The 16,386-nt window shown below is 37.2% G+C and overlaps 1 protein-coding gene across 5 annotated transcripts in view; it reads right to left on the bottom strand.

Moving 5' to 3' along the window:
* Positions 1 to 16,386, bottom strand: part of ADAMTS18 (ADAM metallopeptidase with thrombospondin type 1 motif 18) — a 173,717-nt gene that overhangs the window by 34,133 nt on the left and 123,198 nt on the right. For 2 of the 5 annotated variants that reach the window (XM_051629539.1, XM_051629534.1), the window contains 9 exons: positions 13,158 to 13,440; positions 9,388 to 9,587; positions 8,558 to 8,641; positions 7,679 to 7,838; positions 6,957 to 7,062; positions 3,684 to 3,821; positions 2,303 to 2,456; positions 1,190 to 1,285; positions 97 to 245 (listed from right to left, as the gene is read on the bottom strand). In XM_051629539.1, the coding sequence (XP_051485499.1) occupies positions 97 to 245; positions 1,190 to 1,285; positions 2,303 to 2,456; positions 3,684 to 3,821; positions 6,957 to 7,062; positions 7,679 to 7,838; positions 8,558 to 8,641; positions 9,388 to 9,587; positions 13,158 to 13,440 (1,370 nt within the window). Of the gene's footprint in view, positions 1 to 96; positions 246 to 1,189; positions 1,286 to 2,302; positions 2,457 to 3,683; positions 3,822 to 6,956; positions 7,063 to 7,678; positions 7,839 to 8,557; positions 8,642 to 9,387; positions 9,588 to 13,153; positions 13,441 to 16,386 lie in introns of those variants that run through there. The other 3 variants (XM_051629538.1, XM_051629537.1, XM_051629535.1) reach the window with 3 other exon arrangements.

Here is a 16,386-nt window from a genome sequence, read left to right as displayed (position 1 = left end):
TACTGTTTCCCTACAGAAACAGACTCTGATTTGCTTTTGCTCCAAAAACTTAAATAGTTAGTAAGCAAATAATACCTTTTCATATCTATATCTTACTTTGGATTATTGCAGTGTCTTTCTTGATATGTGACCCCACCTCCACAAGTGCGAGTACACTCTGACCACTGGGACCAGGCAGACCATTGGCCATTTACAGGCTTGGGTCCATGATCACCGTATTTGACACACTGGCCTCTTCGACACCACTGCCAAAAGAATGCCAAAAAACAGCCCATCAGTTACTGGTACCTAGTAGATGCAAAAAAGAAAAAAATCCACATTTAAAAGCTCCAGCACTTAAACCTAGTAAACATGGGGTCACTTATTGAACTCAATGGGATAGTTCACAGTAAGATAAGGAGTCTGAAATAGGACATTGATCTACACAATGGTAGGGATAAGTAGTGTCTTAAATTTTGACCAAGTTCTGAGCTGAAAACCAAAACAGTTCTCTTTAATAGTATCTCTTTGGCTTACTCGTCTCCAAAAAAATCCATGTTACTCTACGGTCCTGTGTTGTCAGAACCTCAGAACTTCCCAGGTAATTTAAAAATAGCCAGCTAAAAATCCATTTAGTTTTCTCCCCTTTATCATTCAATTATGAAATACTGCACAAGGAGAAAAAGCTAAATAGAACATTAGTCAGTAAATTGAAAATCAAAACAATATTCTGCTGGAAGAAACATTACAGCAAAAGAAAATATTCTGAGTTAACTACAGATGAGTGTAAATTAGGAGGCTCAGAACAAATAACCATGCTTTTTTAGTAGTGATCGCTGATGATAATTTGCATGATGGCCTTAGTTTGTAAAGCAAATACGGCTTAAGGAATGTTTATCTCAGAATGGAATTTATAACCTTGGTTTAACTTTCATTATAATTAATGGATTTTCTTATCAATTGGGATTTGCCAGATACATCTTAATCTATAGCTCTAGGGGAGAGTCATCACCCCCTACCATCAAATGGGTGCCACTGTGAGGACCAGTCCTGACTATGTATTGTAATGCAATCTTTTGCAGAGTCCAGGATAGCAAAGATGGAAGGATCTGGAAGAAACTGGTTTTGACAGGAGCTGGCATTTGACCTAATACCTAATAAGTCTAAAACCAAGTTAGAATTACATTTTTCTATTTATAAAATAACTTACCATACTTATACCACAAGCCGTTCCTTCTGCTGCTGGCATGAACTTTGTCTCACACCTGTGACCCACTTTGTGACACCACAGAGATTTGCATATATCCTGAAAAGAAAGCAGTACTCACTATAGTGTTCATAATTCCCATTTTTAGAAAGAGTAAAAAATGATACATTCCTTCCACTAGCTTAAAAGCTATATATAAAAAAAACTTTTCTGAATTTAGAAAATCCAGGGCTTAAGATGCATAGCACAACCATATCCTGTGTACTGCCTTCTTGATTATACACTATTTCACTACATATTTTTTAAAACTGCTTTGAATGTGAGATTATAATAGAACAAAAAACAGTGTTTTAAAATATCAAGGCTAAAATTTCATCAAGTCTACAGTGACTAATACTGTGAAGAGATGATTTTATAAAACACAGCAGATGTCTTGAAGCACAATCTCTTTACAGTGCTGTTCTCTCTCTTTGTTTATTAGCTGTAGAAGAAACACAGCTGCCATCACCTGATAAATGTGCTCTGTATAAAATAAATCAAAATGCTCCAGGATAATAACAGGAGTAAAAGAAATGGCAATATTTCTTTTCAGAATGAGCACTCCAGATTATTTACTAAAATGCCTTCTCTGAAGAGACCAGCAAGGAGTGTAGCAGTCAACTGAAATAATGGGTTAATCTAAATTATTCCATCACAGAGTCAAGAGTATAAGTTACATTTTTAGTGTTCTAAAATAACTCTATAGATCTTTTCCAGACTTTGCTGTCAATGCATGAGTAAAAGAAAACACAAGAAACTTGGTCCTCCTTACCCCACACCCCGTGCATGTTTTGATCAAAACTCTACTGCCTGCTAATTTCCCTTAGCATCATAGGCCAGGGCTCATGGGTCTGACGTATTCCTTAGGACTCCTGGAAAGAACACATTTCCTCCTGAAACTCCCCTGGGATTGTGATATTACTCAAATGAGGCCAGTACCTTCAAAGCAAATTGCCAAGCAAGATAAGGTAGAGAAATAGCCCAGGCCTCTGAAGAACACTGTATTGCTTGTACTTATTTAACGTACTGCAGTTTTCTAATGTAATTTTAACTTTTTAAAAGCCCATCAATAAATACCTTTACAAAGCTGAGATTGCACAGTTTTGCTTTCATTCCAAATTGCCATTTGCACTGGGTATCAGCATCATAGATCTGCCCTGGCAGTTTGTCAGGGTATTTATACTGTCCTGTTTGCTTAGGTTCATCAATCAGGCAGGCAGCTTGAGCTGTACTATAATGAGAATGTATATTAAACATGATTATGATCTTTATATCAAAATATTTTAATTTGCTGCAGACCAGCAAAAACACATAATATGGCATACAGTACCTTTGACTGGCTTTAGAGGTATGCACTGAAATGAGACTATCTGCTTGCAGGAGCCAAAAGATCTTGACATCTTGTTGGTAGCCTGACCTGCGAAGTTTTAAGGAAGCAGGAATTTCCAGGCTTTAGGGCTATTGTGACAACAAGAAGGAATGATGTCAAATTCTTTTCCTCCCTTTATTCCTGTGTAACCAAAAGCAATGAGATCTAGTCTGCTTCTTTCCCTTAAATTCCCTAAATCAGGGATCAACACAATCAAGAGGCACATGGAGGCTGTGGCAGCTTGTGTGCTTTGGGTTGGCTGTGTCCAGCTAGAGACCGAAGACCAATCCATGGTCTGCTGCTCTTCCTTTGTATATGCTTGAGAACCTGAGTGTACAGCAGGTCACTTGATGCTGGATTTATCTTCTAAGTGTAAGTCTCTTGGACCACACTGCATGTTGGAGGGCTTAGGTGACTTCTAATTTTGCAATTGCCTTTTGTAATCAGAATACATTGCATCATTGCAGCAGAAAAAAAAAATCACTAGAACTGTGTCTCCTTTCCTGGCTGCTACTCTAAGATACTAATTTGCAATTCAAGGATCAGATACACAGAGCTATCTAGGTGCTTGATTCAAGGAATTAACATTTTTGTTTGTTTGTTTGTTTTTGGTTTTTTACACCGAGAAATAGTATATGAAAAATGTAGAATGTCCTTACTCATGATATGTGCTAGATCAAGAGAGAAACTCCAGTAAGGAGGCGACTAATGTCAGCTTACATTTTGTAATGACTTTGGTACCACTGTGTCTGCCCTCTTTTGTGTTCACTTCCTACTCATTCTCTACTTGGCTGCTGACAGGAATGCCTGGGAAAGAACGATATGCCAGTCATTACTGCAGGATATTCATGGAGGGTGAAATTCATTCTTTTAAAACGAGGCAGGGCAACACCACTTCTATGCCATCCCACCTATATGCTCCATACCTCTGAGCCCCCAAGTGTGTGGGCTCAAACAGTACATTGGTTTGAGCACATTTTAAAAGAGGTGAATTTCACACTTAACTGATTTTTATGTCCGTTCAAGAGTTCAAGCCTAGTTATTAAAGATAAATTCCATGGCACTGGCGCAGATTTACATCTGACCTACCTGAGAAATTTGTTGAGATACTGTCTGCTGCAAACAGACCAAGAAAACACTCCATTGTTTCCTGTGAGTGTGGGAGACATAATATTACCCTCAGCTTTTCTACAAGGATTTCCTTCTCCATCATGAATCATACCAAAGCTGAAAAGAGAACCAGGTGTGGGATTGAAAATCTAGATTAAACAGAAGCAAGACACAATTTTGGGCAGAAGAAAAACCTGCTGGGTAACAGCTCTATGCTTGAACTCCACAGGAAATGTGAACTTCATCCTGTTCATTCTAAAGGGATGAAAATATATACACCGCACAAATAATAGTTTGTAATAAATTACATTAATGCAATTTTATTACATTATTAATTATTAATTACATTAATGTAATTTTATTACAAATTAATAATAAATTAATGTAATTACAAATTATTATTTGTATGGTGTATATATTATTGTATGTATTTGTATGTTAACTGGTTCCAATTAATAGCATTCAAGCTTTATTGTCATCATACACTTCTCTGATGAGAAAAAGTCATTTCAAGAAAGACCCATACTGGTCTCTCCAGTGTGAGCTACTGGCAAGACACTGGCACATAAGAACAGGAACTGCAGACTCTGACAGAAGTTTTATAGTTTAACCATTTCTCTTTCTTGAAAGGAAAATGTTTTGTGGTGAGGGGATGGAAGTAGCAGATCTTACGTTCAGTCACATTTGTGCTTGCCTATAAATCTATCTAATCTCTTAGTGGGAATACTGACTCTTACTGGGTGCCTTGTCAGTCTGCAGCATCATCAGACCTTTCTTTCACTAGAATAGGTGTTAGGATAATATAATGAATAATAACAAACTAAAAAAACTCACATTAAAAATGATAAAGTATGTGGAGTTTATGCTTATAATAAAGCTAATTTTCAGGTTTTTTCCTCTCCCTGTTTTATATCTACTCACTATACAGGACATCTGTGAATTTCAATGTGTTTTGAATAGAAATTTCATTATCTGTTACTTCAACACTAAATTACATTGGTGACTTTATGAATGTAATCTGTGCATTTGCAGGGAATATCTAATTTACTGGCCTGGCTTCTCTACGGTTATAAATCACTGCAGGATCATCATAGTTACTGCATGTGTTGCCACCACCTGAGGCTCCAAACCTGCAAAGATATACAGCTCCTTCTATAAATGGGACAAAAAAAGTCCCAGCTAAGCCAGTATTTTAGAATCCCTTATGAAATACTTTGTTCACATGCATTGTAGCCAACGAATCCACAGCTTATATAGCCACTGACAGTGGGCTCTTAACTGCCAAAGGAGCTGTTAAGCTTTCAGATAAAAACACAAACTATAAGACCAATACAAATGTGTGACAACTGAAGCTACTCAGAGTGTATCACAGAGTGTGACAGATACAATATACAGGATTCTCCTACTATGAAAAGCTTAGCTTAATAAGTTCACAGTGAACCTCAGCACCGCCATAGCTGTCACAGGTGTTTGGGTTTTTTCCTTCCAGGAATCCCTGTATCACAAAGTCTGAGTTCTGTTGTCTTACATCACATACTAGGTAGTCTCAGGAACATGAACAAATTATAAAAAGACACTTTGTATCTGGGGCAGAGTTTTTCCAAGAGATAAGATGTAGTCTTATTAGACAGAAGTATGGCACTACACCAAAGAAAGGCTGAATAATAAGAGAATCAAAGGCAGTGGTGATAAAGAAAAAAGCACAACAAAACACAACCAACATTAAAAGGTTTCCAAGCATAAACAGGAAGGACACGAAGAGGCTAAAGGGGGTGATTACTTAAAAATAAGCTATGGACCTGATTCTCTAATACTGATTAAAGGGCATTAAAAATGTACTGAGGTCAGTGAAATTGCATTAATCAAACAATATATATTTTACATATTTGGTCCCATTGGAAGTGTTGGCACAATTCCCATGGGCTTCACTGGTAGCTGGATTATTCTTTAATTGTTTCCCTTCAGATGTACAGAAACCTGTGAAGGGGTCAGTCATGTAGACATTAGGTCATAGTATATACTGTAGAGCATATTTGTACAATGAAAACTAAATAGTCCTGGCTCAGTCATGCAGAATCAGAAGGATTCATGCTTTGACCAAACAGCAGAATACACTATCACTGCTTTTCAGTGACATCCCGTGCAGTGATGTTGCTGCGCAAAATAAAGATCCTCTGCCCATCTCTTATCTGACCCTTCATTTCAGGTTTGTACCATGTAGAGAAACAATGCTTCTGTACTGTCAGTACAGACTCCAGCCTGAGCTATGTTAAAACTGAAAATCAAAACCATGCAAAAAGTAATTAAAAATTATTTGGGGAAAAAAACCACAACAAAAAAAAAAACACAAAAAACCCCAACCAAACAATAGGGCAAAATCTAATCATCTTCCTTAGATTTAATTCAACAATTCAGAGACTTCCTGAAGCCCCATGAAAGATTATTACTGATTTTGTTTGAGAGACAGCAGGTTCTTAGGAAAATTACAATCTTATTACCATAGAAATCAAATGGAAACCCAATGGCTGTAGATACAGAAAGGAAGAAACCTCCAGAAAGGTTTGTTCTAGCTGAATCACTCATTAAATAGGTACAGAGAACAAAGGGCAGATTGAATGGAATGAATGGCTGCCAGATCCTGTGAAACACTGTCTCTTCTGGCAGAGGGACCTCTGAAACACTCGGATCACTGCTCCATACTGCAAGCTGCAGTGTCCCTTCTCTTTTTGCAGCAACCACACTGACACTAGAAGCAATTTTTCTACCACAATATGGTAGCAGTGTGGGATGCGTGTAGATTATTATTGTCATCATTTACCATTTGTACTGGTTATCACCTGGAATACATAAAATGTAAAAAAAAAAAATAAAAAAAGGAAAGCACCCTGGGCAGCTGATTCACCATCTCATGCTAAAGGGCACACCCCTCAGTGAAGAGTCCATACTCTCTTTGGCCTACAATTACCCACAGCTTCCTATCAAATCAGACAGAGCTGGGAGGTTCCTGTATCAAAATAAGGCATCAAAATTCATAAAAATCCCACAGTGGTTATTTTTATGATTGTTGAAGACATGCTAAGGCAAATAATAAGGCAAGTGCATTACCTGGATGCTCTGTATGTTCTAACTGTTATATAGCTCTCTATAAATGATCCATATTTTACTGATTTGTATGAACTGGTGCTATGTTTCCGTCCACTTATATATTTACTCATAGAAGCAGCATGTAAGACTCATTAAAAAAATACTTACTTGTGTCCAGATTCATGAGCAATGGTAAAAGCCAGTCCAAGGCCTGTGTCTTCATTAATGGTGCAACTACGGTATTTGCTGCACATGCCACTGATAGGTGCAAATCCTGAAGGAAGGAAGCAGTGAAATAGCTTGTTCCTCTACAGAACTCCAAGCACATGTATCATCTGCACTGGTCCTAGTAAGCCAGTCTGTTGTGGTGCACAAAGATGGTTGTGTACTTCATCAGGTATATCATGGAAGAGTTACAGCAGACTTTTATTTGACAATAAACTCCTGTATAAGAAGCAGAAATCAAACCTAACCTCCCAAAAATACATTTTAATTATAAAGATTGTTCTTTCCCCTCTGTCATGTCTTTACTGCTCCAAAATTTGGGAATCATGTTCAAAAAGAACTAGTAGTCACAAAAAAACCCAACAAACAAACAAAGAAAAAACTCCAACCAACCAGAGTGAATCAGAAATATTCTCAAAATAAAAAATATTCCATGAAGAGATGACAATCCAAAGGGATGTCTTCAGATTTTGCCACTTTTTCTGGGACACTGATACCAGCAATACTCTTTCTCTTCTAGGTGCCTCAAAGATAAACACGCAAAAATAATACTGTTCTTTCCTCTTCAAGAAAGCTAAAATTCTGTGCAAAAATTTTGGTCTCTATGACTCAAGATGCTGCTGTTGACACCCATTAGTTTCTCAGAATGTGTTCTCATATCATACCTAAGGTATCACAGGGCTCATTTTTCCAAGAGCAGATATCCAAACCCGTAAGAAGGATGGCATGGTCGTGGCGCTTCCCATTCTTCCCAACCAGAGCAGACTGCCATTGACAGAAGCTGTTCAGTGACTGGTCTGCGTGGTGGTTGATCAGTAATCCACCCTGTAGGCATTTCACAGACACAGAAATAGGTGCTTTCATCAGTACTTGACAAAGGTGACTGAGACAGTAAGAGTTGGTTAGGGAAAAGGGAATTATTTTTTTGTCATGTTTGTTGTACATAATCTTAGATATTCTGAACACTAAATCATTTTCAATCTTGAGACTAAAATGTTTCTAGATTTCTGTGGTAGAAAAGTATTATCCAAGTAGATCAACTCATCACTAATTTCTTTTCATCAAAATAGATTTTCTCTTCTTATGTCTCAGCACCCTTGCCAAGAGAACTGGCCACATTCCCACCTTTTGTTACATGCTGTCTTCAGTTAGCAACTTCTGACTCCTTTCCCCATCTGATCATCACATCCTGTAAAGCCCCATTCAAAATATTTTTATTCATATAATTACTTCTTAAGTAGTTTTCTCATTCCAGCTATTTCACTTCAAGACAATGCTGGAAACGTTAAAGTTATATCTTACTGGAACCATTTAAATCTTTCTAAAGAACATTTATGTGAAATGAAGATTTTGGTATCAAAATCTGACAAACATTGAAATGCTGAAATTGTGATTTTGGAAGCTTTTGTGATTTTAATCTTCTCATGCTTCATGTCTTAAGAAACCTCTAATGAAAGTTCAGGTATGTAACATGGGAACACTCAAAGCTCCCTGTGAACAGCAGCAAATGAAGTGTACCACACTACAATTCTGACACAACTTACAGGCTCTTGTTCCAAAAGAAGAAGGCTCACAACGATAATGTTTATATCACTTCCAATTGTTCCATCTTTAAACAGACTAGAGACCTGCAACGATGGTTGAAGAGGAAATATCATCTACATAGGGTTGTTTTTGTTTGTTAGGTTGGTTTTTTTAATAGCTCAAACATATGTATTGAGTAATTGCAGTCAGATTCAATTTGCAATACAAATTAGTGGAGTTATGTATGTTGTAGGACTAATCCAAAAGAGCTTAACCCAGAAGAATGATCCCCCAAACCCACTACATTTATTCAATAAACTTGAAAGCCTTCTACTGATTTCATTGGGCTTTTTTCTGTCCTTGGTCTCTTGGATCAAGTGTAAACAAGTTCAAAGGTCAAGTCATGTAGTACAAAACTAAAGAGCAAAGTCACAAAGGAAAATATATTTCTAGTTAAATTATACTATTTTTCTCAAAATAAAGTTGTGCATTCTAAAAAAAGAATTTGTTTCAGAGAGAGACATCAAGCAAAACAGACTAAACTTCATGATACAAAATGAAATGAAAGTTTTGTTTTCAGAGTATCTGTCTGGTATTACACAAGTATTTTAACATTTTTAATATTTTCCTTTTTTTTTCCCCCTACAGTACCATTGCCAGAGCTATGATAATCCACAGATGTATTTTAAAGAGCTTTTTGACATAGGCAATCCATTAGATGAGGCTTGAAGAAAGGCTTGAGTAAGGTGACCCTGTTCTTTTTGGTATCACTCTTTGTTTCATGATAGATCCTACTCTGACATAACAATATTCCACAGGGAAAACAAACTTCAGTTGCACCACATCTTACCATGTTCATAACTGTTAAGATGTACGTTGTTACATTTTCCTTGCCGTGTTTCTCCAACATTTTTTTATCTGCCACAACAAGGGTTTCAACATTCAGGCTTCCATTTTTCTGAATTTTAGTAGGTGATCTTTTGAACCTTGCAGAAGTCCCATACTCATCTGAGCGAATGTACGTCTCTTCTGTGGGTGGCTTAGGTGCATCTAAAAGGAAATAAAACTCAGTTTTGGAGAAGGTTCAGATCACCCCTGAATAGTTTCATCATGGCTAAGTTCTTGTATCTTTATTAAAAAAGTTGTGATTCATTCTTTAGGGAAGGTTGGGTACAGGGAGAGAAGGAAATGGGAGAACCACATTCGTATGCAATAACCAGTTTAAAATACAGAATTAATCTATAAAATGGTGGCATCTGTGGCAAAAAAAACGCACACAGAATTTTTAACAGAGTATCTACATTTGTCCTGTCCTGTGTTTGGCATCTTCTACCTACATAGCAGTTGGTAATAAAAGTCCTTTCCACAGCAGACGTCCACCATCAGTGCAGAAAGCAGACACACACCAGAAGGAAGTTTCCTGCCAGTCTGCTATTGTGATTGACATTAGTCTTCTATGCAAATTTGCCACTCAGATTATTCCTGCTGGGAACATATTTATTTAGTATAGGGAAATGTCAGGCAACAGCAAGGAGGGCTTGACAACAGGATATGCACATCCAGCCCACACACTCCGATGCTAGAGTCCATTTTTTTCCCTCCTTGCAGCATGGTCAATGGCATGGCTAGAGAATGGTCTCTACTACATTTCTTCAGAAAGCCAGAAAATGGGAAAGAAATCTATTTCCTACGTCCTCTAATGCTCCTGCTATTTATAGCTTCTTTTGCACACACCTATACTGCCTTTGCATCAAGAATTAAGTTGAAGGCCACTGTAACATACTATCTGGATAACAATAGGATCTTTTTGACACAGGATGTAACTTGAAACAAGTGAGGGAGCTTCAGGTAATCAAAAAAATCCTGCCTGTGCCTAATCAGAAAGTTATTCCAACAACAGAGCTAAAACAGATGCTACTTCCTTCCATGCCAAACTGGGGAAGCAAGAATACCATTGAATGCACAAGAGTGGTCTGCTTTCAAGAACCAAGTCACTCTGAACTATATTTAATATTGCAAGTGACTGTGCTAGTAAAATTTTAAAGTGTATTACTCATTATAAACAATTGTCCTATACAAACTCAAAGAACTCTTCTGGAAGAACATCAAGACATGAAGATATGCCTCACTCAGGAGTGAAGTGTTCTGTTATGGCACATCAGTTGTGATGGACTATTTTGAAGGCAATGCAGCTTCAAGACAGTTAACTCATAAATCCATGAGCAGTGGAGTTTTGTTCTTCAGTTAATTTCATTAATAAAACCTAAGCAACAGCAGTGTTTCAAGCATGATTTATTAACTACATTCCAGTCAGTTATCATGATCTAAAAACATATAGATTGTGAAGAGGACTCTGAAAGGTGATTATCTGGTTCCCTACTGCTTACAGATGGCCAGCAGATTAACTTTTTAAAGAAGGTAAGTGGGACAAACTACTTTTATGACACTAAAAGCAACAGTGTGTTCTTCCCTTTCACTGTTCAGCAAGCTTGGATTCATTCTTAGGTTCACATAAACAAACTTTGACTAGGCAGTGTTAGCAGTAAAGAACTGCCTTCTATAAGACTACATTTTCAATGTCTCCATTCAAGCTGAAATTTTCTATTCCAGGTGACCAGATTTGATTTTGCTGAAAATTTCACACAGATAGGGCTCCAGATCTCAGGAAAAAAACAATCAGGAAGACAATTTATAAACTGGGGGGAAAAAAGAAAAAAAGAAGAAACCCCAAATACTGATAAGAAGGGGTGTTGCCTTTACCAGAGTGATGTTTTTCTTCTACATCCTATACAATTAAACAATCACACATGATCGTAGCTGTAGGACTGCATTCAGTCAGGGGTTGTGGGATAGACTTGTTCTACAGATTTAACCAAGGCTGGGTACATAAATAGGTGGTTATTTTTCAGAACTCCTCCTTCCTTTCTCTCAGAAGGTTACAGGCATATACTGCATGAAGTGAAAGACTGCAGGATGTGAAGAGAAAGAGTTTTGTGGTCAAGGTAATTAAATGCAATCTTGCATAATGGGATTCTAACAGTGCATCTGACACCAAGTTCTTAAGCAAAAAGACGGGTAAATCACTTATACTGAACTCATCACAGTTGGATCTTAATTGCATGTTCTTCATTTAACATAAATCCAGCTTGAATATGTAGCTAAGAACTCATAACTGAAATTCTTGAATATATAGATACATATATACAATTACAGAAGGACAAATTTCAATAAGTATTTTAAAGAAGAACTCAGTTTATCAATCTGGTACCCAGAAGCAATGGTTATTTTTGACCTTTCCTGTGCCTGCAAGTCCCTTTTATAAGATGGGAATATTGAATAATTTTATTATCTTCTCACATCCCAGGAGGTTATGAAAATACACTGTTTAAAATGTACTCATTTATTATAGGGAAAAGCACCATGTAAAAGCTCAAGAGGCATGAATAACTCTGAATTGGCACAAGCAGTCACAGGGGGTACAGTAAATAAGGAGCAAGACCACAGTGGACAATGCAAATAAAACACTGTGGAGCAGATGAGATAACTTGGCACCATTACCCTCTCTCTGAAACAGGCAGCAGGAAAACTGGACAGAGGGGAAAAAGAGCATGTAATGAGGTAGTTTTGAACTGCATCAGAATGCAAACATTTACAGGTTGAATCATGGGCTTCTGTGTCTGGCATTTAAGGTCTAGCTTCCAAATCTAGGGAGAAGGAAGCACACAATTTTTAATAAGCAATTTTCAGGCCTAAAATAGGCCTCAGTCTCAGACAGCCACCTTTTCCAATACCTTCTCTCTCATTCTTTCCCTTCTGTTTGTTTTTATCTTTCTTTCTTACATGTCTTTTGGAAAAGGAACCTAGGAAGGTGGAAGAATATAACTGAACTGAGATAATGTTTTCAATCCTATGTGCAGTCCTGGAGACCCTCATTAAGGAACTCAGCTCAGAAGCAGATCAGCTTTCAAACAGAATCAGCTGAATGCTGTAAGTATGGATATAGGGGCCAAGGGGGCTCTAAAATATTCTGCAATTTGAGTGCCTAATGAAGGACCCAGAATAGACCTTGGCAGGATAATATATTCCAATATGTTTTTTAAGAGGTGGTTCCAAAATCTTATTTAAACACTTTAGATGGGAGGTTCTTTTTGAAGATCTCAGTTGCTCAAAATTTCATTATCAAATGGTGAGTTCTGAGAGACTGAATATCTTCTCAGAAAATTATGATTTGGAAGACTTTGTCTTCATCTTTAAGCCTAACTAGTTATAAATCCCCAAACTAACAGAGCAGTTCAGGCACTTGGAATCCATCATTGCAAAAGCAGAAATCTAAACCAGAATTACTTACTGAAATCTGTCAATGTAAAAAGAATCAGGCAAGGGATCTTTTAGTCTAAATAGAGAATAAGAACACCAGTGATTCTGATGGCTTAATAAAATGGATGATGACATCAATTTAAAGGAATAATCAAGTTCCTCATATCTATCTTGCTTTATAAATGTATTATTTAAAATTATTTTGTCTCCATCACAAAGGTGACTATGAGCCACACCTCAGAATCATCATACAGTCTCTAAGAGCCACTATCTCAAACAAGGAGAGAAAGTTTCCTTACATACATTTCTTGCGACGTCCACAAAAATGTTGCTTTTGAAACCTTCCATGGTGGTAACCACTGGCTTGAGCATGATACTTGTAGGAAGTGTGAATTCTGTGCTGACCAAGAGAAAAGTGTTTGGGATTGGAGACTCCTGTGTACTGGTGCACCTTCTCTTCTGCAGTTCGTTTATATAATACATGAGGATGATGTCCAGCAGGTGATGTGTAGTTGTGCTCCCATGCCAGCTGCTGAGGTAATGGAGATATAAGGAACTCGATCTTCTGTGTCCTTATCAAACCTGACTGAAAAAAAAACAAACAACAAGCAACAAGACCACATATTAGAAGAAAGACTGTTGAGAGTCACAGCTGGAACATGCTAGCTCTTGAATTGATCTCCTTTCAAAGCCTAGACAGATAGAAATGTGCTCCTTTGAATTATATTTACTCAAGATATAATCTACACAGTCTTCATACTAAAAGTATGCCTTGTTTTACTTTAGAGATGACCAAGATGCACTTTTGGTATCACTCAGATCAAGAATGTTGTGGGACTGGCAGCATAGCACCTTCACACAGTACCATGAATCATTTCATAGGCAATATTAATCCATTCTTCACAGTACAGATTTGTTTGTATGCACGTTTGTGTACAGGATACAGTCTCACATAAAATGAAAATCCTTTTGGAAAATGCAACTTCTCATTAATGCATATATTAGTAAAACAAAATGTTTGAATTAAGATTCAGATTTTTTCAGAACAAGGTATTACCAGACAGAAATCCCAGGCCTAATTGTTACTCTAAGTAGAAACACAAGCACATTTGGGTACAGCAGCACACAGATGAAGCATCTGAACATTTTACTATCATCAGTCAGTAATCAAGTCCCCACAATTCAATAACCATAAAGGCAGTTTAAAATGCGTGCACTTCTACAAGAGAAAACTGCTCGGTGAAAGCAAGAATTTGATTGCTTTTCTCCTTGAATCTCTGAAAGACAGAATTAAGTATGGGAAAACTACACTGTTTTTTTCACATACTATCTGTGCATAAACTGCACATGTGATGAAGTGTTTCCAGGATCAGGGCCAGGGAAATGTGGGTGGCACTGAGGAAGTATTTCCATGCAGCTCATTAATCAGTTATGATTTTATTTCATTTCTTGGTTTTGTAAAACATGTTGTAATAAACACTCTTTTTTACCAAATCAAAACCCAAGAAGTTTCATCAGGTAATTCTATTACATTATGTATGTAATACTAACTACAGATTTTTATTTTTTTTTTGGATCAGTGAGGCTCTACCATGTGCCAACACCCTCCTGCCAAAACTGACATCCCACAAGGACTACATATCTTCTATGCTTCAGAAAAATATGTTCAGACAAACAAATGTCACTTGCAAACCATCATTCTCCACATCTTAAGTCCTCCCCGATCATGATTCCACCTCCTTCCTCAAAATTTATTCTTTGAAAATGCACTTATTAGACATGTATCACTTATTCCCTTCTGAAACTGATGCTTTTCTTTAGCATAGCCTCCTAGGACCAGAATGTCAAGGGTATCGGGAGGAAACAGTTTGAATGCTGAATGTAAGCATTGTATTTCTTAAGGATCTGCAGAATTTTCTTCACTCTCAGAACTGCTTCCCATGAGGAAAACTCAACAGAAAATAAAAAGCAAGTAAAAATAGAAAGTTACAATAAAATCTTCACAGCTTTAACCATTCACTAAGCTAACGCTAAAATTGACTTTAAGTCTATTCCAGCAGAAAAGACTTATCAGAAATAGACAGGTCCTCAACAGTCTATAATCAGAAACAATGCACTTTTCATGGAAATTCACTTCTGTCTTTCCCAATCAGTGTTCTATTCTCAGTACTCCCCAATATGAGCATCTTTCATGGGGGAGCTAATAAGAGTAATCATAAATACATACTGTTATTTTCATTTTGACAGTAGAACAGAGTCCATACTATGGACTGGGAGGGTGTAGATGTCTCCAGAAAAATAATATTAAAACAAACATAGATGATACTCAAGATTTATGATTTGCCCTTCTCCTTTCTCCAACAGAAATTAATAATAATGTATCTCGGCTTATACCTACTTACATGAAGGTTAAAATTTCCTCTGTCAGTAAAAGACAGGCTTTAAATAATTTACAAGAATTGAACTTGCCTGCTCAGTGCAATAAGTTGGCATATTTCAAGTGTCAGATCACATTTGGTCATAACAAAATACTTTCCTGTAGGGGAGAAGACTAATATTTTAATCCTCATGATGTGTGTCATCACACAATTTAAAAGTGGTTCTGAGAAGCAATATTTACTGGAGTGCACTGATAACTGGGCACTGCTAAACATTTTTTTTTCAGCTGAAAACAGAAATATAGTGAATCTGGTTTTTATTTCCCCATTTTAAAGGTTTCCACATCTGAAATTATTCCTGTAGGATTCATTTTGTAAATGATTCAAACCATATGGAACAAAGGCTTTTCTACATTTTCCTGTAAGAAACCGTCCCTGATGTACAGCAAGTTTCAGCCCCAAATGTAATTTCTATATTTAACATCATAAGGGTGTATTGAGAATTCTTGGGGGCTGGGGAGGACCAAGCTGAATTCTGGACCTTGTACTACATGTCTATTGCTGCACCTTTAGATAGGCTGGCTATCTTACAAATGCATTCATTTTTTTTCCAGCAGAAATTACATAAAATCTCCAAAAAGACTTATTTCCCTTGCGTTTTACATCAGACACATCCTCCAAATTGAAATATGTTGTGTGAATGAAAGATACCTTCTTTTTTGATAACATCTAATTTTATGAAGCTGTGCCACAGAACAGTCTGGACACTCATTCAATCACAGATCATTTCTCATTTATTCCAAGTATGAGATGGTTTCAGAGATTCATTTTTAAATAATCTTTTTGATAATTCCCAAGTAATGCTGAGAAAGCTGACCTGGCTTCTGACAGACATGCAGTCCTCTGAGTCACTGCACAGGGCAGTTACTGCAGCTGGGCAGTAACTGAGATACTTCTCTTCTAGGTTCTTGAATTGTAGCCTTTGGTAAAAACAAGTGGCCAGTGGTGATGCTGGCTGGACAACAGGCCAGGTGAGAAATGCCAGAGGACAGAGGCAGGACTCTAGCACTGAATCATCTTTTCTAACTTTATACTGTCAAGGAATCCCAGTTTCTTGAAGAAGGGCAGATTTTGGCTTGTTTGTATTCCTGGGC

This window comes from Apus apus, chromosome 11 (assembly GCF_020740795.1).
Source record: "Apus apus isolate bApuApu2 chromosome 11, bApuApu2.pri.cur, whole genome shotgun sequence".
Classification (NCBI taxonomy): domain Eukaryota; kingdom Metazoa; phylum Chordata; class Aves; order Apodiformes; family Apodidae; genus Apus; species Apus apus.
The sequence above is the reverse complement of the archived record's forward strand: the minus strand, read 5'-3'. Positions and strand labels throughout refer to the sequence as shown.